Source organism: Canis aureus, chromosome 5 (genome assembly GCF_053574225.1).
Source record: "Canis aureus isolate CA01 chromosome 5, VMU_Caureus_v.1.0, whole genome shotgun sequence".
NCBI lineage: Eukaryota > Metazoa > Chordata > Mammalia > Carnivora > Canidae > Canis > Canis aureus.
The window spans coordinates 75,731,186-75,755,024 of record NC_135615.1 but is presented as its reverse complement, the minus strand read 5'-3'; the positions used below and the strand labels follow the sequence as shown (position 1 = coordinate 75,755,024).

Below are 23,839 nucleotides of genomic sequence, written 5' to 3'. Positions count from 1 at the left end.
TTTTATGTATCCTTGGAGATAATATATAGATGGCACAGTAAAAGTGAGTAATAGTTAGAAACTTTCACAGAAGTGAAAACTAAATGAATAATTTAAAAACCACTAAATTGGAAATAATTTCACACTTTCAAATTGCAGGTATAAGAACAGTACAAAGACCATCCTTTACTTGGTTTACCTATTAATTTGCTACCCTATTTGTAGCATAGGTTCTCCTTTTAAGGTTGCATACAGTGTATTCCCTAAGAGTAGGAATATATATCTTGTATCACAACATTATAGTTACCAGCTTCTGTAAAGCAGTTTCCAACCTCCCACCCCCCATCCCAGACCCCCCTTTCTAGAAAGGAAAACTAAAAGGCAAAGAGGTTAAGTGACTTATCCACTTATAAATTTATAAAGCTCCTAAGTGGAAAACCTAGCCTGTTTTTCAGGTTAGGTATTGATTCATCACAGAAAAATCTTTTCTTCTTTTTTTCTTTTTCTCCTGACAAGTCAAATCACTTAGTAATATAATATAGTAATTACAATTTGTAATTGTTCTTCTAAACCAGATATAACCATCCCACAGCATAAAGAAGTTGATCTCTAGAGGACTCTGTCACCATAATATCCTTAACATTATATTTGGCCCTGTAAGACAAGCCCTTAGAAACATCATTATTATATTGTTTTGCTTTTGCTTCTTAGTTTGTGTAAATAAGAATATTCTTGAATTTGAGTGTTTAGGTTTTTTGTTTTTTTAGATTTTATTTATTTGAGAGAGAGAGTGCACACAAGTTGAGGGGTCAGGGAAGAGAAGGAGAGAAGCAAACTTCCCATTGGGCACAGAGTCCGATGTAGGACTCCATCCCACAACCCTCAGATCATGACCTGAGCCGAAACCAAGAGTAGGTTACTTAACCAACTGAGCCACCCAGGCGCCCCTGAGTGTCTAGATTTTAAAGAGCTTTTAGGTTGGCTTGGCTTAAGTCTTGATATTTCTTGCTTTGAGGACAGATAGAGTAGTATTCCTTTAAAGTAGGAGGCTGTTATTTACCAAAGCTGCATCTAACAAATGGTGATCAGGTTGCTGGTCTACAAAGAGCAGAGTCCAAAAGGCATCACGAGGAATTCAAAGTCTAACTGTGGAGTAAACTTCTTTCCAGTCATTATTTTTTGGCATGTTTTTCCTCTGTGTCAGTGTTTCCTAAAATATAGTCTGCCCACCGTATGCATCAGAATTAGAATTGCTTGAAATGGCTTGTTAAAAATTGCAGATTCCTGGACCCCACCAAAGATATACTGAATCCAAATGTCTGGAGACAAGGCTTGGTAACCTGCATTTTATTTATTTAATTTTTAAAAAAAGATTTATTTATTTGAGAGAGAGAGTGTGTGTCCACGTGTGAGCAGGGGGAGAAGTAGGGGAAGAGGGAAAGAGAATCCCAAGTGGACTCCCCACTGAGCATGGAGCCTGACGTGGGGCTTGATCCCATGATGCAGGAGATCATGACCTGAGCTGAAACCAAGAATGGCACCCTCAACCAACTAGGCCAGGCAGCCAGTAATCTGCATTTTATTAGGGCATGGGAACAACCTTGGATGCTACCATTTTCTTGATTGGTATCACCAAGTCCTAAGGTATACTCTCCAGGTTAGGACCTATGCAATTTAGGGAAGAACAGATTCGTGTGAAATTACATGAGGATACCCAACTACCAAGGTTAGATGAAACTCTGGGCTAGGCTGTTTGAGTTCCACATAAAACATTTATCTTACTGAAAATGAACTCTCTACTCTCCCCAAACAAACTCTTCAGCTATATTCATCTAGTTAATCCTTATATTTTCTGATTTGGCAGATGGTGGTAGTTAACTAAGCCACACTTACGTAACGCCATCACTTCCTAGCTGTGTGACTTTGAAAAAGCGACTTCTCTGGGCCAGTTTTCCTCTTGTACAAAAAGGAAACAATAACATGACCTACCTTGGTATATTGTCAAGGGGAACTGAAGGAGTTAACACATCCAAGGGCTTAGACCAGCACAATGGTCTAAAACCAGGGGGGACAGGAGGGAGTTGTTCATTGTATGCCTTCAAGCTTTTTGATATTTGTACTGTGCACATGAATCTTTATTTTCAGGAAGAATAAAGTAACTAGGGATTCTTTCTTTTTTTTTTTTTTTTTTAAACTAGGGATTCTAATGGCTAAGTGCTGAAGAGCCCGTTGTTAGGTCTTGAGTCCGTGAAATATCTTTAAGGTCAAATAACGTTTACCTAAACTCTTACCATGTGCCAGGAACTGTTTGTGTCCTAACTGATTTGACCCCCTAATAACATGGTAGAGGAAGTCAAGTTTTACAGATGTTAAGTAACTTTCTAAAGATTACACGTCTAATAAGTAGTGAGGTCAGCCTTCAAATCCAGATTCTAAACCTTATTGTTTCCTCGATGCTTTGCAGACTCCGTAGAAGGATGATAGCTTATTAAACTTTAGAACTCTAAATCTGGTTCTAGCATGTACTTAGGAAAAACTCTGAAAAAGTGAATAATAGAAACCAGGTGACTTTGCCCATTTATCATGTTGTTTTGAGACTTCTATGTTAATCTCAGTCAAAGCAAGTCATTTTGTGTATCCAGATAGCTAAGTTAGATAGAATCCACCCTAAAGGTAAATGAAGCCTAATAATTCTTAAATTTATTCTTTTGGCATCCTGTTTTATGTATTCCCTAGAAAATGTGTCAGGGAAAATAATCATCAGAAGCACATTTTTGCCTTCATTTCTCAGGTTTGTCTTTCTTACCCTAGTCACCATCACCCCCACTCCTGTCCCTTAAACACAAAGAAATAGAGAGGAATGAAGTTCAAGCTCACCTTCTTGGGTGCTTTAAAATGACTATTCTAACAACTGATTAAACTAGGTTTTCTAAGTGAGCCATTCCTTAACCTTGAATTAGTAAAACATTAAAATGTTTATGGCATCAACCACTGACCCCTATTTAGCAATGTAGGAGTTAATCTTCCAGTTTCTGATTAAATACTGGTATTAAGCAATTTGGGAATTACAACAGAGGCCTGGAGGGAGGAGGGTGAGGAATAGTGTGTACGAGGAACCCCAGAAAGCAAGTTAAACAAACTACCCCTGTTATAAGAACAAAACTTAAATGAATGCTAAGACTCATCCTTTATCTGGAAATTGGTGGTTATATCTGTGTCAGTGAGATTATTCAAGTTTTTGCTTTATTTGGGCTTCCTAATATATTTTTTAAAGATTTTATTTTATTTATTCATGAGAGACACAAACAGGCAGAGACATAGGCAGAGGGAGAAAGAGACTCCTTGTAGGGAGCCTGATGCAGGACTCCATCCCGGACCTTGGGATCACCCTGAGCTGAAGGCAGATGCTCAACTGCTGAGTCACCCAGGCATCTTGGGTTTTCTAATTTTTGAGAAAATATTATGGGCATGTATGTTTTTTGTATAATATGAATCATCATATTAAAACTATGTATTCCGAATTAAAATCTTGTCTAGTATGTGTATATTTATACTTGTAATTTGTGCCAGTATATCTAAAACAGCTTTATTGAGATAGGATTCATGAACCGTATAATGTGTACTTTTGAAGTGTTTTTTAGTATATTCAGAGTTGTGCAGCCATCACTACAGTCCAATTTTAGAACATTTTTAGCACTCCAGAAAAAAGAATCCCTGTATTTGTTAGTATTCATTCCCCACCCTTCTTTCCTTCCTGCCCTACAAAAGCCCTAGGTAGGTAACTACTAATCTTCCTTCTGTTTCAGTGGATTTGCCTATTTTGGACATTTCCTATAAATAGAATCATATAATATGTGTTTTTTTGTGATGAACTCCTTTCATTTAGCATAATTTTTCAAAATTCATCCTACGTACAGCCTATATCAAAATACCTCATTGCTTTTTATTGTTGAATACTATTCCACTGTATGGATATACCACATTTTCTACATTTTAAATTTTGCTTTCTGAATTTAATACTTCTGAGAGACTTCCACTTCTGGGAAGGCAGAGTAGGTGAGTGTCTTTTTTTTTTTTTTTTTTTTTTTGCCCTGATCTGTCCCAGACTCAGAGCTATAGGAGCTGGCAGCTGGAAGCACCAACAGATGCAGACAAGCTCTAATAGAGGTCTGTCTGCCCTCTCTAGCCAGAGGGCCAGGAGAGAGGCAGCCTAAGCTTAAGACAGAAGACTTTCAGACAACAGCTGCTTTACTTCAAACACCACGGAGAAAAACCATGACCGGACTGCCCATGCATGCACAAAGGCCACATGGGCAGCCCAGACTTCTACCCTCTGGCTGTGGTCGGTAATGAACAGATCGTTTAGTGGTTGGCCTTGGGTGGTCTCCAGTGGTTCGTAGTTGCAAACAGTGCTTCAGTATGCCTCCTTCTTACTTGTGTCTTTGGGCATCTATATAAATGTTTCTAGAAAATAAATTTATACCAATGAAATTGTTAGATGAATAGCATAAATGAAGCCTTCAAAAATAACTGTTAGATGGATGACATCAAAATATGGAAATATATAGGAAGTGTGATTTTTTTCAGTTTACTTTTCTCTGTGCAGAGTGGGCTATCATTTCTGTTCTGTCTTCCAGTTCAGTGATTCTTTCTTTCCCTGTCCCTTCCATTTGGCTGTTGAGCTCATCCTCTGAGCTCTTTTTTTGTTGTTGTTACTTAATTGTTTAGTTATAGAATTTCTTTCTGGTTCTTTACATCTTCTGTTTGTTTTCTGAGGCTGTATTTTCACTTGTTTCAAGCTGTTCATAATTGCTCATTGAAGCACCTTTATTATGGCTGCTTTAAAATCTTTGTCAGCAGATTCTAAAACCTCTGTCATACTGGTGTCAGACATTATTGATTGCCTTTTTTCATTCAGTTTGATGTGGTTCTTAGTATGACAAGTGATTTTTGATCAAAACCTGGACATTTTCATATTATGAGACTCTGGATCTTGTTTAAACTTTGTTTAAACTTCTCTAGCACTCCAGTAAGACTTCTCTGACTCTGCTCTGGAGGAGAGTGGGAGGGGAGAAGGGCATGACACTGCCTTGTTACAGACAGATAGAGAATGAATATCTACAGTGGCCTCCACCCATACCCCTGGACTGGCTCCTCATTCCTGCCAGGCAGGAGTGGGAGTTCCAGTTCCTTATGTAGTCTCCCCTGACTCCCAGGAGAGGTAGTCTCATTACTTCTGGTTGATGGTGAACGTCCTGACTGGTGTATACTGGGCCTTGTCTGACCCCACCTGAGTGGGGAGGAATAGGGCTTCATTTTTCTGGCTGGCGGGGTTGAAAGCCCTGGCTCCCTCTGGCCCTCTGGGACACCATTCTGGTGGGCACATTACAGCCGGTGGAGGGTTGATTACATTAAATTGAGAATAAAATAATGTAGATTATAAAAAAGTTATATATAGTGTGATCACATTTTTCAAAGAGAAAAGCAGTATGCACACAATAAAAATCTGGAAGAATAAGTAACTAGTGAATGGTTCAAAGGTAGGGGAACTCTGACTTTCTGCAGGGTTTCAGTTTTTGATTACTTTTAACATAATGAATGTACTGTTAGAAGCAGTAAAAAAAAAAAGTAAAGTTCTTGTTTTTAGAAGTGTACTTAGATGCTATTCTTAGATATACCTATGTGTTGATATTTTTATTGCTATAATAAAAAATGGGGGTATAGAATAAAGGTATCCTGATTTTCAGAGTATAATGCTTTCTACCATAACATCCGCCTCAATTGTGCCAGTAAATTATGTTCAATGTAGTTCATATTGAAGAGCATGATTTTGATCCTTGAATCGAGTAGAATTTTATTAAAATGTTGAAATGCAATTTTATTATTACAACATGCATTAAAGGAGGAAGTTTTTGACTTATGACTTCTAGAAATCCAAATTTTTCCAGTTTCCCTGTATTTGATGAAAACATTATCTGGTTATTAGCTCCCAATCTTCTCATGCTATTAAAAGTTCAGAAAAACTTGTACTTGGCAATGTTTCTTATTTGAATTTTTATGAGTTTTGGGAGTAGTTAATTAAAATAGCAGTTTTTCAGATCTTTCTTGAAGGGTACACATACTTTTATTTGTGTGCATAAAAGAATAGTTTTATAAGGAGTAGGAGATGTGTAACAAGCTTCAGATATGTCTGAGAGAGTAGAGTACATTGGTAAAATGTGCTAGAAAATTGTAGAAAAAGGAGGTGATGGGAAAGGGGGAGTTTGCATCTTGACTAGGTCGTTATGCAGTGTCTATGTCCCAAGATTTCTCTGTCCATACTCTAGCATATGCTCTGCAGACCATTGTAGGAAATTGTGGTGTGGTATATTTTTGATCTGTAGCCAATCGCTGTTTATCTCCAGCTTTGCCTTTGTTTTAATAGCTTTCCAAGTGCCTACCTGTAACATCTTTACTACAAATTCTTTACCGATAATTAACACTATGACAGGCATCTTTGGAAATTATGGTTCATTTTATAGATGAAACAAATGGAATAAGACAGATTGAGTCAGACTTGTTCTTTGTCTACCAGACTTTATTGCTTCTTCAGTAAGTCTGAAATTGGTATACATTTTCTTGTAGTTCTATTTCTGCTGCTAATACCGAGAGAGGAAAACAAAACAACAAGAATGATGATAAGATTTGACTATCTAAAGCTACAACCTTGTGTACATATACAAATCATCAAGCAGTATGGAAAGATAGTATTTTACCTTTTTATCATCTGTGATAAACTCGTATGGTACCGGTGTCCTGTAGGTGTTGGAATGGCCAGCATCTTCAAAAAAAGCAACTTTGAGTACCACTTTGTTACGTTGTATCATAGGATGACTTAGTGCTATGAAGAGACTTGTGCTTTATTTATTTTTTTAAAAAGATTTTATTTATTTATTCATGAGAGACACAGAGAGGCAGAGACAGAGGCAGAGGGAGAAGCAGACTCCCTGTGGGGCACCCAATTTGGGACTTGATCCCAGGACCCCTGGATCATGATGTGAGCCAAAGGCAGATGCTTAACCACTGAGCCACCCAGGCACCCCGGGACTTGTGCTTTAAAGGAGTATCATCCTGACTTTCCCATACCGGTGTCTCTCAGTGTGTTGTACAGACACTTTGCCTTGTGATCTCCTTCAGTGCCAGGGTGCCCCACCCAGGAATTCTCCTGAATCAGAATCTTTGGATTTAAGGCCCAGAAATCTTCATTTAAAATGTTTATTTAGATGATTCTTAATCATGTGAAAGTTTAAGAACTAGGCCTTCTTTTCAAAAAGTCAGGTTTTGTGCAAGTTGCAGTATTAGAAATGAATATGACTCACCCTGGTTACAATTCTGTGTATGTTTCGTTTCTGATAAAGAATGATTTAAAAAAAAAAAAAAGCCAAGTGCACTTGTGCAACTCTCTCCTGTCTGACTAGGGTAGGGTTCTGGGATCCTCCTTTTATGCCCATGTATTTTGTTAGTTGTATTACATTTAGTCAGGTAGCTGCTTTTATTATTATTTTTTACTCCACCCTATTTCCCCAGTAGTTTAGGAATTAGTAACTTTACTAATGTAAGCATCTTACTGACGTGGCTTCTGAGTATTTTGAGAATTACTTTGGGATGATAAACAGAAACTTGAACCATGCATCTTTGAATGAGCTGTTGAAAGTTATTTCTGGCTTTTTCCACAGACTTTGTGGTGAAGAGGGCTGTGTTGCTTCCTAGCAAAGTGTCAGAATGTTCTCTTCCAGCATACTGGCTTGCTTTCCCTGTTCCTGTTCCCTGCTTTCCTCATCCCAGCTTTGTAAGCTGGGAGCATACATGACAGAAGTAAAGATTTGTCCCCCTCTGATTTTTAGGAAAATTCTACTTCATCATTGAGCTCGGGGAAGTCGTCCACCGCTCCATTCATACTAAATAGGATTACAGATACCTTTTAAAAAGATATCTTATTATTTTCTTACTTCTTGAAGGAATGTGTGAAACAGGATATGGGATTTTCATAATGAACATTTTTTTAAATGGGTGGGGGTTGGTGATTATTTAACTCTGGAGAGAGACACACCTGCAAGTTTCCCTTTTTATGTTGCCTTTTAAAGAATACTGTCTCATAGAACAAGAAATGACTTCTATTTCATAAAATTAATTAAAAACAAAAAAATTCAGTGGAACTAGCCACATTTTTAAGAACCATACATCACAAATGACTACTGGATTGGACAGTGGTAATAGAGATCATTTTTACCATTCCAGAAATTTCTCTAGGACAGTGCTGTAGTAGATTGGCCATTTTTAAGGAGAGGGGTAAATGAAAGAGCAGAATAAAAGACCCGAGTTTCCACCCTTATTTCCATAATGTAACTTTTCCTGTCTTCTTGAACCCTTGGTTATAAATCAAAAAAGGTCTGTTGTTTAGAGTATCACTACTTTGGCCCAGTTTTTTAATGTTGATTTCTGTTTCCCAGGCTGGCAGTGATGGTGAAAGCATAGGAAACTGCCCCTTTTCGCAGAGGCTCTTCATGATTCTTTGGCTCAAAGGAGTTGTATTTAGTGTCACAACCGTGGACCTGAAGAGGTAAGAGTTTATGGTTTGAAATCAACTTAAATTGAGTATATGCTGTTTTCAGTTTGATCCTCTCCCTAGTCCTCGCTTTGTGTGCATATGTTCTCTAAAGGAAATGAATATATTTATTAAAGTTCAGCTTATTTGTGGATACATTTAACTTGTATAAGTATTCATAACTCACAATGTCAATAAATCGCATTTACTGGCTGTTCAGAATGTATTGTGTGTTTACCTTTAATTTCAAGAGCAGCATCGGAAGCTAAGTTTTAGTGTGGATGCAGGGAAATTTTTGACTTTCCAGTGTGAATGTGGAGCTATGAAGAACTTTCTCAGCAGACAACTTCTGGTTTATTTTATTTTATTTTATTTTTTATATTTTTTAAATTTATTTATTCATGAGAGACACAGACTGAGAGAGAGAGAGGCAGAGACACAGGCAGAGGGAGAAGAGGCTCCATGCATGTAGCCTGATGTGGGACTTGATCCCGGGACTCCAGGATCACACCCTGGACCAAAGGCAGGCGCCAAACCGCTGAGCCACCCAGGGATCCCCCAACTTCTGGTTTAAAATGTGCTAAACACATGGTGTATATTATCTGGTTCCTTAAAGACAAAAGTGGGATTTTAGGAAAATGAATATCACTGTGGTCTGTTTCATTTATTCTACTTTTCAGGGAGTAGTAGGAATTTTCTATAACATGATTTTCACCTTATTTGGTTAAATATAAGAGCAGTTATCCGTCGCCCTGTGATTGTTCTTACTCATTGAAGAGTTCTTTCTTACCTTCTCTCCATAGACCAAAGTGGAGAGGGCTGAGAAGAGCTCTGATAAATAGTAAGCTCCTTTTACTCAGGAGCTTCTGTTCTTCCTTAGCAAACAGATTTGAGGTGAAGAACATTCATACTTCAGGAAAAGAGATTTAAATCAAGGGTTAAGAAAAGTTATACTAACAAGAAATCTAGGCTTGGGCAGTGGAAATGTATGCCTCTTGACACCAGTGCAACAATATGGTTTGTTGCTTATTTTTTAAGCATATCAGTCACGAACAGTGTCCAGGTAAAAATATGGGCAAGCTGTCACTTGATGGGTATGGAATCCATGCATGGTATACTTCTGGGTTGTCACCAAGTGAGCCTTATCTGGGAGTTGTCATCCCATTCTCAGTTGTTGGCTAGCATTCCCTGGACTTCTGTCCTTTCCTTAAACTTTATTGTTACTGCTAGTGAACTTATTTAAGATTTTGGAGACTTAAGATTTATTTATTGAAAATAAGCCGTCCAGGAACCCCTTTCATTATGCACATGAATGCAGAGATAAGCCTCTGGGGATAGTGAGAGTTAAAACTACAGGTTCTTTCAAAGATTTGCCTACCTCATATAGGACAGAGCTGCTATAAGAATGAAATAATTCATGTAGTTACCCTTCTATTACTGTTTTTTTCCTACATGCATTCAAAAAGGAAGTTTCTCAATGTAACTTCTAAAAATAGACCATGCTACCAGGCACACACCCTTACTGTGTCTTAAAAATACATGGATTTTTTTCTATTCCATTTTTGGCTTGGAGCAAGTGAGTTGACTGCCATGCTTCAAAAAAGCCTTCTTTGAGCAGCTCAACACAGGGCTTGATTGTGGTCCATACCAGTGATAGTGCCATGAACGAGGAGAATTTGGTTCAGGAAAGGAAGTGAACTCAGAATGGCTATTACACTTTTCCTGTACAAACTCTTGAAGGCATTATTCTGTAAGTTGACTGATTTTTGAGGATTTGTATAAGAGTAATATACCCCTCATGTGAAAAGTGACACATGGGAAGTAGGATGAAAGCTGCAGGACTTCCTGATTAGTCAGTATCACCATTCAAAGATGTCTGTTTTCTAGGGCTTTGTGTAAAATCAACAGAGAGCACTTAAAATCGGAGCCTATATTTTAGTTTTCTCTAGAAATCTTAAGTCTGTGATACATCTGAAATATGCTTCTCAAGGGTAATTAAAAGTATATAGGTAGTATATGATAATGAATCCCCTGCATCCCCAGACCCTGGACATCAACTTCCCCTTCACAGATAGCACTGCATTTAGGTTTGGTCTTTATCCTTCCAGACCTTTTCTATGAATTTAGACACTTATAATCTTGAGTAAGATTTCAAGAGAGTGAATATTGGCTCAAAAAACCATTGTAAAATAAAGTTGAACAGAAGAGTAAGACATTCCATAGTAAAAAGTACCTTTCGTAAAATCTGAACTTTAAAAGTTTAGGTATAACTGCTTTTATAAAAACCATGGGGGAGAAAGTGCCTCTTGTGCTTATTTTCTTGCTTTTCCTGGTAATTGCTAATTCCTTGGTAAAGAGTACTGATCGCAGAACAAACCGGTAGAGAGCAATAAGATTCAATTGAGAGCTATTTAGAGGCCCACTCTGTGCTCTGAGAAAATTATCGTTACATGACATTTCATCCATAAAACAAGCTAGTTTCTAGTTCTGGCACCATGTGACATGTTCTCTTTGAATCTCAATTGGTTTTAATGACTATGCTGGTGGTATTCATGTACCACTGTGAGGCCTGGAACAATCTCCCATTGCTTGCCTGCAAGTGCTGACTTAATGCTTTAGTGGGAGTCATTTCTAAACCTCATTTTCTGTTCATGCTGCAATTGTATTATAGAACTTGTAGGTTAAAAAAGAAAAAAAGTGCCCAGGCTTCAGAAGGAATATATCCACCATTTTAGCAGTCTTCAGATAAATATAAATAAAAATATTAAAATTTGGGGCACATTTAAAGGTGTTATCACATGTCATCAAATGGGGAGCAGTGGATTAGGGATGGAGACCTGGGTCTGTGTGGAGAGAGCCCTGTCACTGAATTTCCTAGCATATTGGGTAAGATGCCTCATCTTCGGAGGTCAGTTACCTTGTTTTTAAATTCAGGAAAAAAGAAGGAAAAGAATTATCATTTCTTCTTCAGTGTCTACTATATGTTAAATAGTGTTCAAGGAACTTTTTACTACTCATCAAACCATGTTCAGGCCTGTTATTGAACAGAATTTATTGTTTTATATCATACTTCCTGCTGATAGTTGCGTGGCGGTGATGAAAAGCTTTGAAGACTTCTGCTACCTTCATTATGCCCAGAAATTTCTAAATCCATGATCAGCATCTTTAGAGCACAGATAAGCCTGAAAGGCAGGCAAAGAGAAGAAAAAGAAGAAAATGTGACAACAGTAATTGGCACCCCCCTCTTGTCTTTATTTTTCTGACACATGCACACACACCCCTGAGATGCTGACTTGGATATAACTGAGTGTGGCCATATTTTGTCACATATTTATTAGGTAAGCTTTTCTAGTTTTGAGAAATGAGAGTAGAAATGGTAATTTTAATTAGCTTTTTAGGGGCACCTGGATGGTTCAGTTAGTCAAGCATCTGCCTTCAGCTCAGGTCAAGATCCTGGAGTCCAGGGATGAAGCCCTGCATTGGGCTCCCTGCTTGGGGAGCCTGCTTCTTGCTTTCCTCCCTGCTTGTGCTCTCTCTCGCTGTCTCTGTTGCTAACTCTGTCTCTCTCAAATAAATAAAATCTTAGAAAAAAAAAAGAAAGAAATTAGCTTTTTATTGTAAAAGCAGAGGTATCTGCTATATTACCAGTGAATAAAATCTCTCCTCTATGATGCTGAGAAAAGAAATAAATTGGAGAACACTGCTTTTAAAGAGTCTGGGAAATGTTTACTTCCATTTTTCCATTTTCATCTTATATGCTGAAACTCCCATCCTTTGCATTGTCGCAAATGGTTTTCTTCCACTTCATGTGTCAACATACCACTTGTAAGGTATTGTGTAGGACTCACTTGTACGTTGCCATAATAATAGCATAAAGTTTTGGAAACTTATTATGATAGTTTAAACTTTAACAATTTTGTAACCATTTAACATATTACCACAGGGCCATAAAACTGATAGTTCTGCATATCTTGAAAGTCATTTGTAAACTCAGAACAAAATCTGATTCTAAATGGATTCTTCAGGTAGTTTGCTTTCCTTATTGTGTCTCTGTGGTTCCATCCTTTTGAAAACTGTCTTCAACAAACTGAGGGATCCAGGTAGTGACAGCATCGTGAATGACACAGAGAGACTAAATGGAATGGAACAGGTCCGCCTTGTAGAGAAACCCTCCATTTCATGCTTTTGGCCAGTCAGGAGAGTACAAACTCCATTCTTTCCCGTTATAAAGCTGACTTGACCTACATGAAGCCCTTGTTAACCCTACAAATCAAGATATGTGTCTCATAAATGCATTAGTCACATGTATACGTGTGTGTGTGTCTTGAGGGGGAGGGGACAGAAACAGACAGATATGGACAGTCATACAGAGAGAGAGAGAGCATGCTTTACTGCCACATCTTTACAGTCTTTTTCAAAATGATTTCAAAGATGATAGATCCTGTTGAGGTCACTAAGAGCTGAATTGGAAAAATAGATTATTGGTTAATGTTTTTCTAAACCTATCAGTGTAAACTCTAAACTGTGTTAATAAAATCTCTTAAGAATTATAGGAGCTGTATTTTTGAAACCTTTTAATGGGTGCTGTTTTAACATGATTGCTCTGCAAATTGACATTAAAGTAGACAAAAAGATTGGGGGGCTTGGCTCTTTGGCTCAGGTCATGATCTCAGGGTCCTGGGATCGAGCCCCACATTGGGCTCCCTGCTTGGTGGGGAGTCTCCTTCTCCCTCTCCCTTGGCCCTTCCTACCCAGCTCAGGGCATGTTTTTTTTTTTTTTTTTTCTCTCTCTCTGAAATAAATAAAATCTTTTTTTTTAAAAAGATAAAGATTTAGCAGTATATCACATGTAATCAAAATAAAATCCTTTAACTGGTTGAATTGGGACACATAGACATGCTTAATAACTGGGGCCTTGGTGTGTATGTTTTGGCGAATCCATGATTCATTCAGTTGGTGACGTTAGTCAGAATATGACAAACCTAGTGAAGAATAGTTAATAGGAGTAAAGTATTCTGAAACCAATAAAGGATTTTTGGTGTTAACTTTTTTTCATACTTGCCACACAGTGTCCAACATTCTCTTGATTTGTGTGAATTTTACTTGAAAATCATACCTCTGAAAGGAACTCAAAAATAGAAATTTTTGGGTCGCCTGGGTGGTTCATTCGGCTAAGCATCTGACTCTTAGTTTCAGCTCAGGTCATGCTCTCAGGATTGTGAGATTGAGCCCTGTATGGAGGCCACCTGGGGCTCTGCACTCAGCAGATTCTCTCTCCCTCCATCCCCCCAACCCTGCTCCTATATGCATGCATGAACACACACACACTCAAATAAGTAAACTCTTTAATATATATATATATATAAAGTTCTACATACTTAGTATTTCTTCTCCATTTAGCTAGTTACAAGATAGGTCGTCTTTAAGAACCAGCTCCAGTGCCCTATAGCTAGACTGTACTCATTTTATAAGAAGCAGCTGGAGCTGAGCCACCTGCCCAGTGTTCTCCAATTGTTGCAAGTGTACTGAATTAAACTTTAATTGAAGTTAAGCCACTTAAGTTGCTTAAAGTATTAGGTCCCTTGAGGTTCCTTCTAGGCATCCTCTCCCTGTCTCTTGTGTTTGTTTCTCTTTGTTTCCTTCAATGAGAAGCAAACTGGGAGAGAACAGAATAATTTTTTTTCATCTACTCTGACAGAAAAAAAAAAAGACTTCTTAGATAAGTAACATTAAAAATAAGAAAACCCCCAAACGCTGAAGAGTATTTGTGCTCTTATCTCATGTCATGAATTATATGCACTTTGCTTTTTCTAGATGTTACTTAGGGAAATGAGTTTGCATGAATCGTTTATGAAATAACCAAAGATGTCCTGAGATTTGTAGCCATTGCCTATCTACTCGGTTTCATTTCTGTCATACTGCACTTTCTGAAATGTTAAGTTTCTGTGCAGCATCTGTAAAATGAGCTTTTGTGGGTTAAACACAACACCTGAGGCCTTGGAGTGCCACGTGAGATTCTGCTCGGTTGACGACTTGATACAGCTTCTAAGTCACCTCGTTGCTTGCAACTTGAACAGTTATTTTGAAGTCTGATAATCCATTCAGATGCATCTAAGTTTCTTCTGGAATCTTTTTTCATTTGGAGTAAGGACCTAACATGATTGCCCTTCATCTCAACACTTAATCCTAGAAAATACAATTATCACCCTTGTTTTTTTGAAAATCGATATAGTCTTTAAGCAGAAACAAAATGGACTGTTCACTAATATTAGCAGAAAATTGGTAATCCTATGTCTGGTTTCACTTTACTTATAAGCCTCTTTTAATCGTATTTCTTACTACCAGTCAGTTAATGCTAGATAACCAGTTTGGAACCATCAGACACAAGTAGAGTTTAAAATGGCCAGGCTCATCTCCTGCATAATGCTATGTTAATGTGATACTGAAAGCAGGCATGGATTTCATTTGCATACTTTGGCTTAGCTCAATTTTACATGCCTTACTTGAACTTCACAGGCAAAGCAAGTCTTATATCACAGAACAGAGCAGGAAATCCAGAGTTTGTGGTTTCCTTAGTCACATAACTGGTGGATAGCAGAACTATCCAACTTGGGACTTTAACCAAGTCCTTTTTATTCAAGTCTTTGGTTCTTTCTTCTCTGCCATGCTAACTTTATCCTTCCCCTAATTAATATTTTTATTTGGAGAGCTAAAAGCTGTCATAATTTATTATAGAAATAACAGCTGTTACTTATTTTGCTGGCCTCCTCCCATGGGTTATTGTAAAGCATCTATCCCTTTCTTCCCTTTTATCTAACTCTACCCTGTTCATGAAAAAATTATTTGTAAAACACGCAGATGAATGTTATTATTACCTTACATTTAGGTGTTAATGAACTGCTAGCCATAAAAATGTCAGTGGATATATTTTATAATTTTGGAATGAGAAAAGTCCTTTTTTTTTTTTTTTTTTTAAAGAATTGAGAGAGAGAAAACGGGAGGTGGAGGGTGGTGCAGGAAGGGCAGGGAGAGAGAGAATATCCAGCAGACTTGTCTCCTAGCACAGAGCCTGACACGAGGCTCAATCCCATGACCCCAAGTCATGACCTGAGCCAAAACCAAGAGTTGGATGATTAACCTACTGAGCCACCCAGATGCTCCCCCCACCTTTTTTAAACTTACAATTTGAAACCAAATTTGTACTTCCTGAGCTGTTAGGGGCTTGGACCCTTGGTTATGTATAAGGCCTTCGTGAGTTGAAGAGGAAGTATAGTGTAACTGGGAATATCTGTGACTGTTGAGTTAGACTGTGAGGGGGACCTGAAGACCAAAGATGACATGGTCTGGGACCTGCTGGACCTGTTAGTGATCAAAGAACAGGTGGTCAGGGTGAGGAGGAAAAAGGAGTAACCAAACAAACCAAAAAAATAAAACCCAGAAATGGACTAGTTCTGACCTGGAGTTCAGTACTTTGTGAATTCCAGGAGTCTCACAGGCATACGTCACTATTTAAATAAAAGTGGATCTGGGAGACTTACTCAGCTTTCATGTATTCCAATCATTGTGTGCTCAACTTTACCTTCTCAGACGAAAGTATGTTCAGGAAACGAATCAGAATTGAACATGAAATTTGGCTTTTAAAGATTTTGAACAAAGATTCTGGCTTTTAAAAGACCTCTTTTCCAGCTTAGGTTTCGTGTGTGTGTGTGTTTTTTTTAAAGATTTTATTTATTTATTCATGAGAGACACAGAAAGAGGCAGAGACATAGGCAGAGGGAGATGCAGGCTTCCTTCAGGAAGAGCCCGATGCGGGACTCCATCCCAGGATCCCGGGATCATGACCTGAGCCAAACGCAGATGGCTCAACCACTGAGACATGTTGATAGAAAACATATCTTATTTTTCTTTGGCTTGGGAGGGAGATGGGCTCTAGAGCTTGGATGGATGTGGGGAGGGAGGGCTCGGAGTTAGAAATTTTAGACTAATTGGATAAAGTAAATCTTTGTATTTTTGGAATGTAGTCATAGATGAAGCACTTTCCAAACTTCAGTGGGGTGAAGGGAGAAAAAAGGGAGAAGAACGGGAAGGAATATATGTATAAGACCAAGGAAAATTGATAGGCTGGGATTAGTATAGATTTTGGAGGTACACTCTTTCTGTAAAAATTCTTTTCAATAACAAAGTAGTTCACCTTCATGATACACTTAAAGATATCCTTGTTCAAATTCTGTGCATTTGTGTTAGGGAAGAAAGGGCAATAATAATAGGTGGGGGGAAGCATATTCTTTGAAGCAATATATTATAGTGCTTTTTAAAAAGTTTTTTAAAGTTTATCTTTTTAATTATGAAAGTTTTCAAACGTAGAAATAGAATAAACTTCCGCTAACTTCAACTCAGTTATTGAGGTTTTACCCATTTGCTTTGTCCCTTTTATTCTTCTTTTCTGCCCCTCCCCCCGATATGTTTTAAAGCAAATCCCTTGAATCTTGTCATTTCAACACATTTCCAAACGATATGGACATTTTCTTAACCAATCATACTGCCATTATCACGTCTAGTCCCAGCTTATGATCCTGTCTTCCTGGTTATCTCCAAAATATCTTTTTTCTTTGGCTGGTTTGTTCAAATCAGGATCCATATAAATTCTGTTCATTTTATTTGGTTGTTATGTCTCTTAAAATTTTCTTAATCTGTAACAGTCTCTTCCAACCCCCATTTGTGGCTTTTTCCCCTCATGGCATTGACTGGTAGAAATCTATTCTGTTGAACTGTACAGTGTCCCAAATTCTGTATTTGGCTGATTGCTTCTTTATGGTATCATTTAATTTTGTTCTGCGACTCCTCATGTTTCCTGTAAATGAACTTTTTGGTCTCAGAACTCTTCTATACTCTTAAATTATTGAGGACCTCAAAGAGCTTCAGTTATGTGGGTTATATCTATCTACTTTACTGTATTAGAAATTGAAGCTGCAAAATTTTAAAAATATTTACTAATTAGAATAATCAGGAACCTATTATTTGTTATCACAAAATATGTTTTCATTAAAACTGTATTTTCCAAAACAAAATTAGAAGAGTGGCATTGTTTTACATTTTTGTACATCTCTAATGTTTGCCTTAAAAGAAGATAGATTCTCATGTCTGTTTCTGTATAAATCACTTTGTGATACCACACAATAAGTAGCCTGTGGAAAACTCTATTATATAGGCATAAGAGAATGAGAAAAAATAAATGATATATTAGTGTTATAAGAATCGTTTTGACCTCATGGACCATAAGGTGAAAGGGGACCATAAGCTGGTGAAAGGGTGCCCTAGATCATACTTTGAGAGCAGCTGTCCTAAGAGGCTTGATTCTGGATTCAGGTTCAACTTTTTTGGTAAGAATACTTCATAGATGTGATATATGCTTTGTATTTTATCATTAGGATACACATACTATATGATCATTATTATTGATCCTAGGATTCACTGGTAGGCTTGGGTGAGCCATTTTGCTTTTGAATAGAGTGGTACCAGCATTCCTTGCTATTAGTAGTTGTAAGTTTCCAGTATCACCATCTTTATCAGGATTCTGTGTATTTTCAATTTTTCCTAATTAATAGGGAAATGTCATCATAGTTTACTCTTGAATTTCTTTGGTAATTGTTTTTTTTACATTGTTCCATGTATTCACTTATTTTATTCGTTATATATCAATTTCTTTGGACTCCTATCTGTTTGACTTGTTAATGGCTTTTTAATGAATTTGGACAAAATTCTTATCTAGTATGTATTTTGAGCCTTTCTTATTCACTATTCACTTTCTATCTTAACTCTGGTTATGCTGTCTTTTATATACTGAAGTCATTTGGTGATATTTTTCCTTGTTGAGTGTGGACTTCTAGGAAAATGAAAATTGGTGCAGTTGAATTTGGAATCTCACAGCTGGAAAGGACTGTAAAAATCAGCTGTTCTTCTTCCTTATTTTACAAAGAAAAGACCTAGAGGCATTATGGTTTACTCATCTTTACACAATAAGTTGATGCTTGAGTTCTTTCTTTCTTTCCTTCTTTATTTTTGAGAGAGAGAGAGGAGAGTGAGCAAGCATGATTTGGGAAGGGCAGAGGAAGCGAGAGAATCTTAAGCAGGTTCCACACCCAGCACGGAGCCTGACCCAGGGCTGGATTTCATGACTGTGAGATCATGACCTGACCCAAAATCAGGAGTTGGATGCTTAACTGACTAAGCCACCCATGGAGCCCCCATTTCTTACTCATTTTTATATATTTAAACATTTAGAACCACTCTGAGTACTTCAAGTATTGTTGCCTTTCCAGAGTAAAAAATGATCCAATTTTGACTGTTTTGCCTAATAGGAAGCCTGCAGACCTGCAGAACTTGGCTCCTGGGACCCACCCACCATTTATAACTTTCAACAATGAAGTCAAAACGGATGTAAATAAGATTGAAGAATTTCTCGAAGAAGTCTTATGCCCTCCCAAGTGAGTATCAAAGAAGATATGCATGGAAGTACTGCCATCTCTGTAAAGCTTGATTTTTTTCTGACCCTTAGAGATCCTTTGGATGGTACTGAAGTTAAATTTTTACAGAATTAAGTTGCAGTGACTAGGGCTTCATTCGTTATAATTAATACTACACAGATGTCAGAACTGGCTTCTGGCTAGGCCAATAAGTCTAGGTAGGAATGTGATTAAGCTATAGAGTATACATTGAAAATAGGTTTAGGACATGGGAGATGGGTTAGGAAAGACTGGTTATTTGAGGAGTATTGGCCCCAGACTGAGAGAGAAGTTTAGGGAGAAGAGATGGGAAAAGACAGGTTCACACTGAACCTAGCCAGGACATCTAAGCAAGAGTGTGGTGCAGGTTGCTGGGGTATTTCTTATTAGACCATTTTAAAGGTAACTATCTGAAACTGTCACCCAGGGGAAATGACTTTTTAGACTGTGTCCCTGGGATTTAGTTTTTATTTATGTATTTCTTTGAAGTTCTAGATTCCCAGGTCCTCCTGCACATTAGTCCACATGGTTAATGATTTTCAAGTACTCAACTATTTCCTATAATGTGAAGTATGTAATGGACTGTAATGACAGTTACCTGAATTGCAAATGTGCAGTTTTGTATCAGGCAGTTTGTATCTTGGCATAGGTTCAATGCATTATGGATTTTTTTAAGGCTTTTCCAGTTTTATTATCCTGAAAACTGAAATATTTTTCTTCTGGCCCAAGTCTTTTTTGCTAGTTGCTTTGGATTTTTACTGTCCATATCCAGAAAAATTTCCCAGGAATGGGATTATTGGGTCAGAGGGTTCTAAAATAATTAGTTACTCAGAATTCACTCATTCATTTATTTTACTAGGCAGTAAAGCCTTATGAATACAGTAGTGAATAAGACCTAATTCCTACCCTCGGAAAGCGCAATCCAGTATGGGTGGAGAAGTGGTGGTGGCAGTGGTGAAGGAAAGTGAGTGGAATCAGGAAAGGCTAAAAAAGATGTAACACTTGGATTAAGCTTTAATTAACAAAAAGGGACATGAAGGAACGACGAGCACTCCAGGCTTTCTTCAGCTGTATGAACAACAATGGTAATTATTCCTTCTTGCTATTTTTCTCAGAGGTAATGGACATTAAGATAACGGTGGAACTAATATCAAAATATTCTGGTTTCTTGGCAACCAGTGCTCTGTAAGACATACCATAGCTTTTTGAATCGGACCTTGAAAATAAGCATTTTCTTTCTTCTTTTTAAATTTCTACACCCACAGTGGGGCTCAAACTTAGAAACCTGAGAACCCTGAGAGCAAGAGTTGGACGCTCCACCCACTGAGCCAGTCAGGCACCCCCAAGATAAATGTTTTCACTTTGCTTTTTATATATAGAAATTTCAGCTTGATTTTGTTTGAGCATATTCATAGAGATACTCTAACCAGAGATGGTCCTTTCTTTCAGTTTAAATAATTTAATTCAAAACTTCGAGATCTTTCTATTCTAATGTGTTCACAATGTGCTAAATTCTCCCTAAGAGTATTTTCCCTTTTAAAAAAAAAAAAATCATTTAATCATGCTAAGTGTACTCTTTAATCCCCATCCCCTATTTCTATTATTTTCCTTGCTTTTATGTTGTTTATATTCTGAAGAGAGTTTCTAAAGTTTTAAAATTTTACTTCATTTCTAGAAGGGAGTATTTTTGATGTTGCTGGTGCCTCTGCTGTTATTAACTAACATTCAAGTGCGAATTATGTGCCATGAACTGTGCATTGTGGATTATTTTGCGGATTATCTCTCTCTTCTCAAAGACTATGGAGAAACTGAAGACGAGGAATCTAAGTAGAGTGTCCTAGTTTTACAGTTACTGGTGGCAGAGCTGGCATACTTCAGAACAGGCCTGTAAGACTTCAAAAACTCCTGTTTCTTCTATTTTCCCCTTCCCATTTTTCTCTTTTTTATTTTGTTGAGTTTGACTTTTCCAAGAGAGGTGAAATGTAAGTCTTTAATTGGGATTCTGCTTTAGCGAGTGTAAAATTGCAGGCTAGCTCAAGCTTGGAGGAAAGGCATGAAAGAAGTCAAAGATAGTGTTCTGTGAGGAGCACATGGGACTGAAAGTGGTTGTCAAACTTAAATTTAATGAATCCTCTTTAAGAAATAGGTGAGGCTTAACTTCTGATGAATTTTTATTTATTTATTTTTTTAAAAAGAGAGAGAGTACATGCCCATGTGTGCATAGAGGTGGAGGGGAAGGACAGAGGGAGAGAGAGAGTCTCAAGCAGACTGCTGAGTGCAGAGCCTGAGGAGAGGCTTGAGATCACGACCTGAGCCGAAATCAAGAGTTGGACATTTAACCGTTGTTCTGGCCCTACCCAGATGCCCCCTGATGAGTTTTTATTTCTGTGCAGTGGAACGGCGTGTTTATAGATTGGGAGTGCCTTCCCCTTACTGGGCCTTGCAGCCCCTAATGTGACTCTGCTGATGGACAGCAGAGTCTCTGTCATGCAGAATTGTTTCTAGGGAGGAGTAGGAGAAAGGTCTTCCCAGGACCATGATGAGCATTGCTTTCTCTTTCCTGTGTTCTAGGACATTCGGGGACCATCCTGGCTCTCTGCTTTTCCCCCTTGAGGACAAGGAGGTATTCGGGTCCTTAACTACTGCTGATCCTCCTCATACTCTGATTGAGAGCCTTCTTGTTTTTAGATCGACTAAAGAGAGAAGGCAGAGGAGTTGCACAAGCTGGCACATGAGAATCTAGCATTTCTAATAACATGTTTTTGGCATTTGATTACCCTGAGAACAGAATGTTTTTGTGTGAGCACTTCCGATTCAATCATGACAAAGATAAACATGGGCAACTACTTGCTCTAGAGTTGTTCAGACTCTAGAGATTAGTGAAGAGCTTAAAAGCAAGGAGCTTTTGCGGGTCTGTGTAACTAGCATACATAGAAAAAGCTTTCTTTTCCTCTGGGAACAGTATTTATAAACATATATTTAGTTCCCCTTGCTGGAGTGTAGGAAGTACTTTACTCAAAAAAGCTTGCTTGCTTGCTTGCTTTCCTTCTTTTTTTTTTTAAGATTTTATTTATTTATTCACAAGAGACACACAGAGAGAGAGGCAAAGACACAGGCAGAGGGAGAAGCAGGTTCCATGCAGTAAGCCCGATGTGGTACTCAATCCTAGGACCCTGGGATCATGCCGTGAGCCAAAGGCAGATGCTCAACCTCTAAGCCACCCAGGTGTTCCCCAAAAAAGCTGTCAAAAAAACTTTGAAACTTGAATGTTAAACTGAAGCAGACAGTGTTGTGTGACTAACTTAACTGATGAAAGGATAGAAGGGTAGAGGAAGTTAGACAGTTTTGGAGAAGAGCCCTATAAATATGTTAGTAAACCTTTTTTTATTTTTTAAGTGAGAAATACAATGAAAGTTGAATTTACACGGATAACTGAATGGCTTGTATAATCAGACTTTATCCTTAAATTCGCATGAGAAAGAAAATGTCGGAGATCTTTCCTAAAAGGATGGAAATATTCTTAGCTAGTCTTACTGTTAATAGTCTATGATGTAATATAGAATAAAGGATGGACCTGAAAGCTTGCATGCCCTGAATGCTTATGCCCATGGTATTGTTGGCCAATAGCCTTTTATTAATTATTTGCCTGCCTTTTGTTAAATGTTGAAACGAGGTTCTCAGTCATTGAAAAGTTTTTCTTTATCAAGCTATTTGGGAAAGTGAATACTGATGAATTACCAAATTCCTTGTTTGGTGGTAATGTAAAATAAGCTGGCAACTGATTTAGGACCTCTTGGTTTAGAATTTGATTTATCTTTCAGAGAACCTGATCTGTAGTAAAACTAAAACTAAAACAGCACTGGGGGGCAGGGCAGCCTGACTTGGGGACAGGAAACCTGAGTTTAGTTTGATGATACCTTTAACTAAAGACCTTGGAGTCCCAAGTATGTAAGCTTTCTGGAATATAATTTCCTTTCAAGCAAAATGAGAGTTTGAAGCGAATGGTCTCTTATAGCTTTAGTATTGTATGCATTAAATTAATAGTATAAACTTAAATGGTTTGTCTTGGAGAAGAATAGGGCATGTTTAATCTGCTCTAGAGAACAGTGGTGTTTGTTTTTTTAAAAAAGAATTGTAATAGCATTTGTTTTCAGATGAATAAGGGTATGCTGATTGCAAATCCTTCTTCATTCTTACCTGTTCATTAAAACAGATCTTTAGTAAATATGCTTCTATATGCTTATCATTACAACCCTGCACTTAGTATAATGCCTGACACAAAGTAGATTTTTAATAATTAGAATAAATGAATATATGTAAACAACAGATACATAAATGATCTGTAGTTTAAGCCTGTCTTCAAGACTTATTCATTAGAAACAATAGGTACAACTAAATAGTGGTTGGAAGAAAGAATAATAATTTTGGAAACTTGGCTAGAGGAAGACCTAGATGTATTGAAGAGGCACTTAGGTTCCTTGTGCTGTTTCTTGTTTGGAATGAGTCAATGAAGTTACTGTATTATAGGCAGTAAAAACATTTAAACTGGAGGCTGGTTGTTTTTATAGTTAAGGGAAATTCAGGAATGTTGAACCTGGAATTAACTCTTTTAGCCCAGGTAGGGAAAAAAATAGAAAACAGAGGATAAGTTTTTCCATGGTTAAGGAGGGGAAGGGGGCGGGAAATATATATATATAATATACGTGATATATAATATATATAATTAGTGTAGTATATATAATATACTCATGAAATTCATTTACTATAATTCACT

General features: G+C 37.6%; 1 protein-coding gene across 1 annotated transcript in view; it reads left to right on the top strand.

Annotated features, from left to right (window-relative positions):
• The window catches only part of CLIC4 (chloride intracellular channel 4), a 70,443-nt gene that overhangs the window by 28,462 nt on the left and 18,142 nt on the right, over window positions 1-23,839 (top strand). Inside the window, exons 2-3 of the mRNA XM_077899087.1 lie at window positions 8,469-8,578; window positions 18,922-19,047. Of these exons, the coding sequence (XP_077755213.1) occupies window positions 8,469-8,578; window positions 18,922-19,047 (236 nt within the window). The remainder of the gene's footprint in view (window positions 1-8,468; window positions 8,579-18,921; window positions 19,048-23,839) is intronic.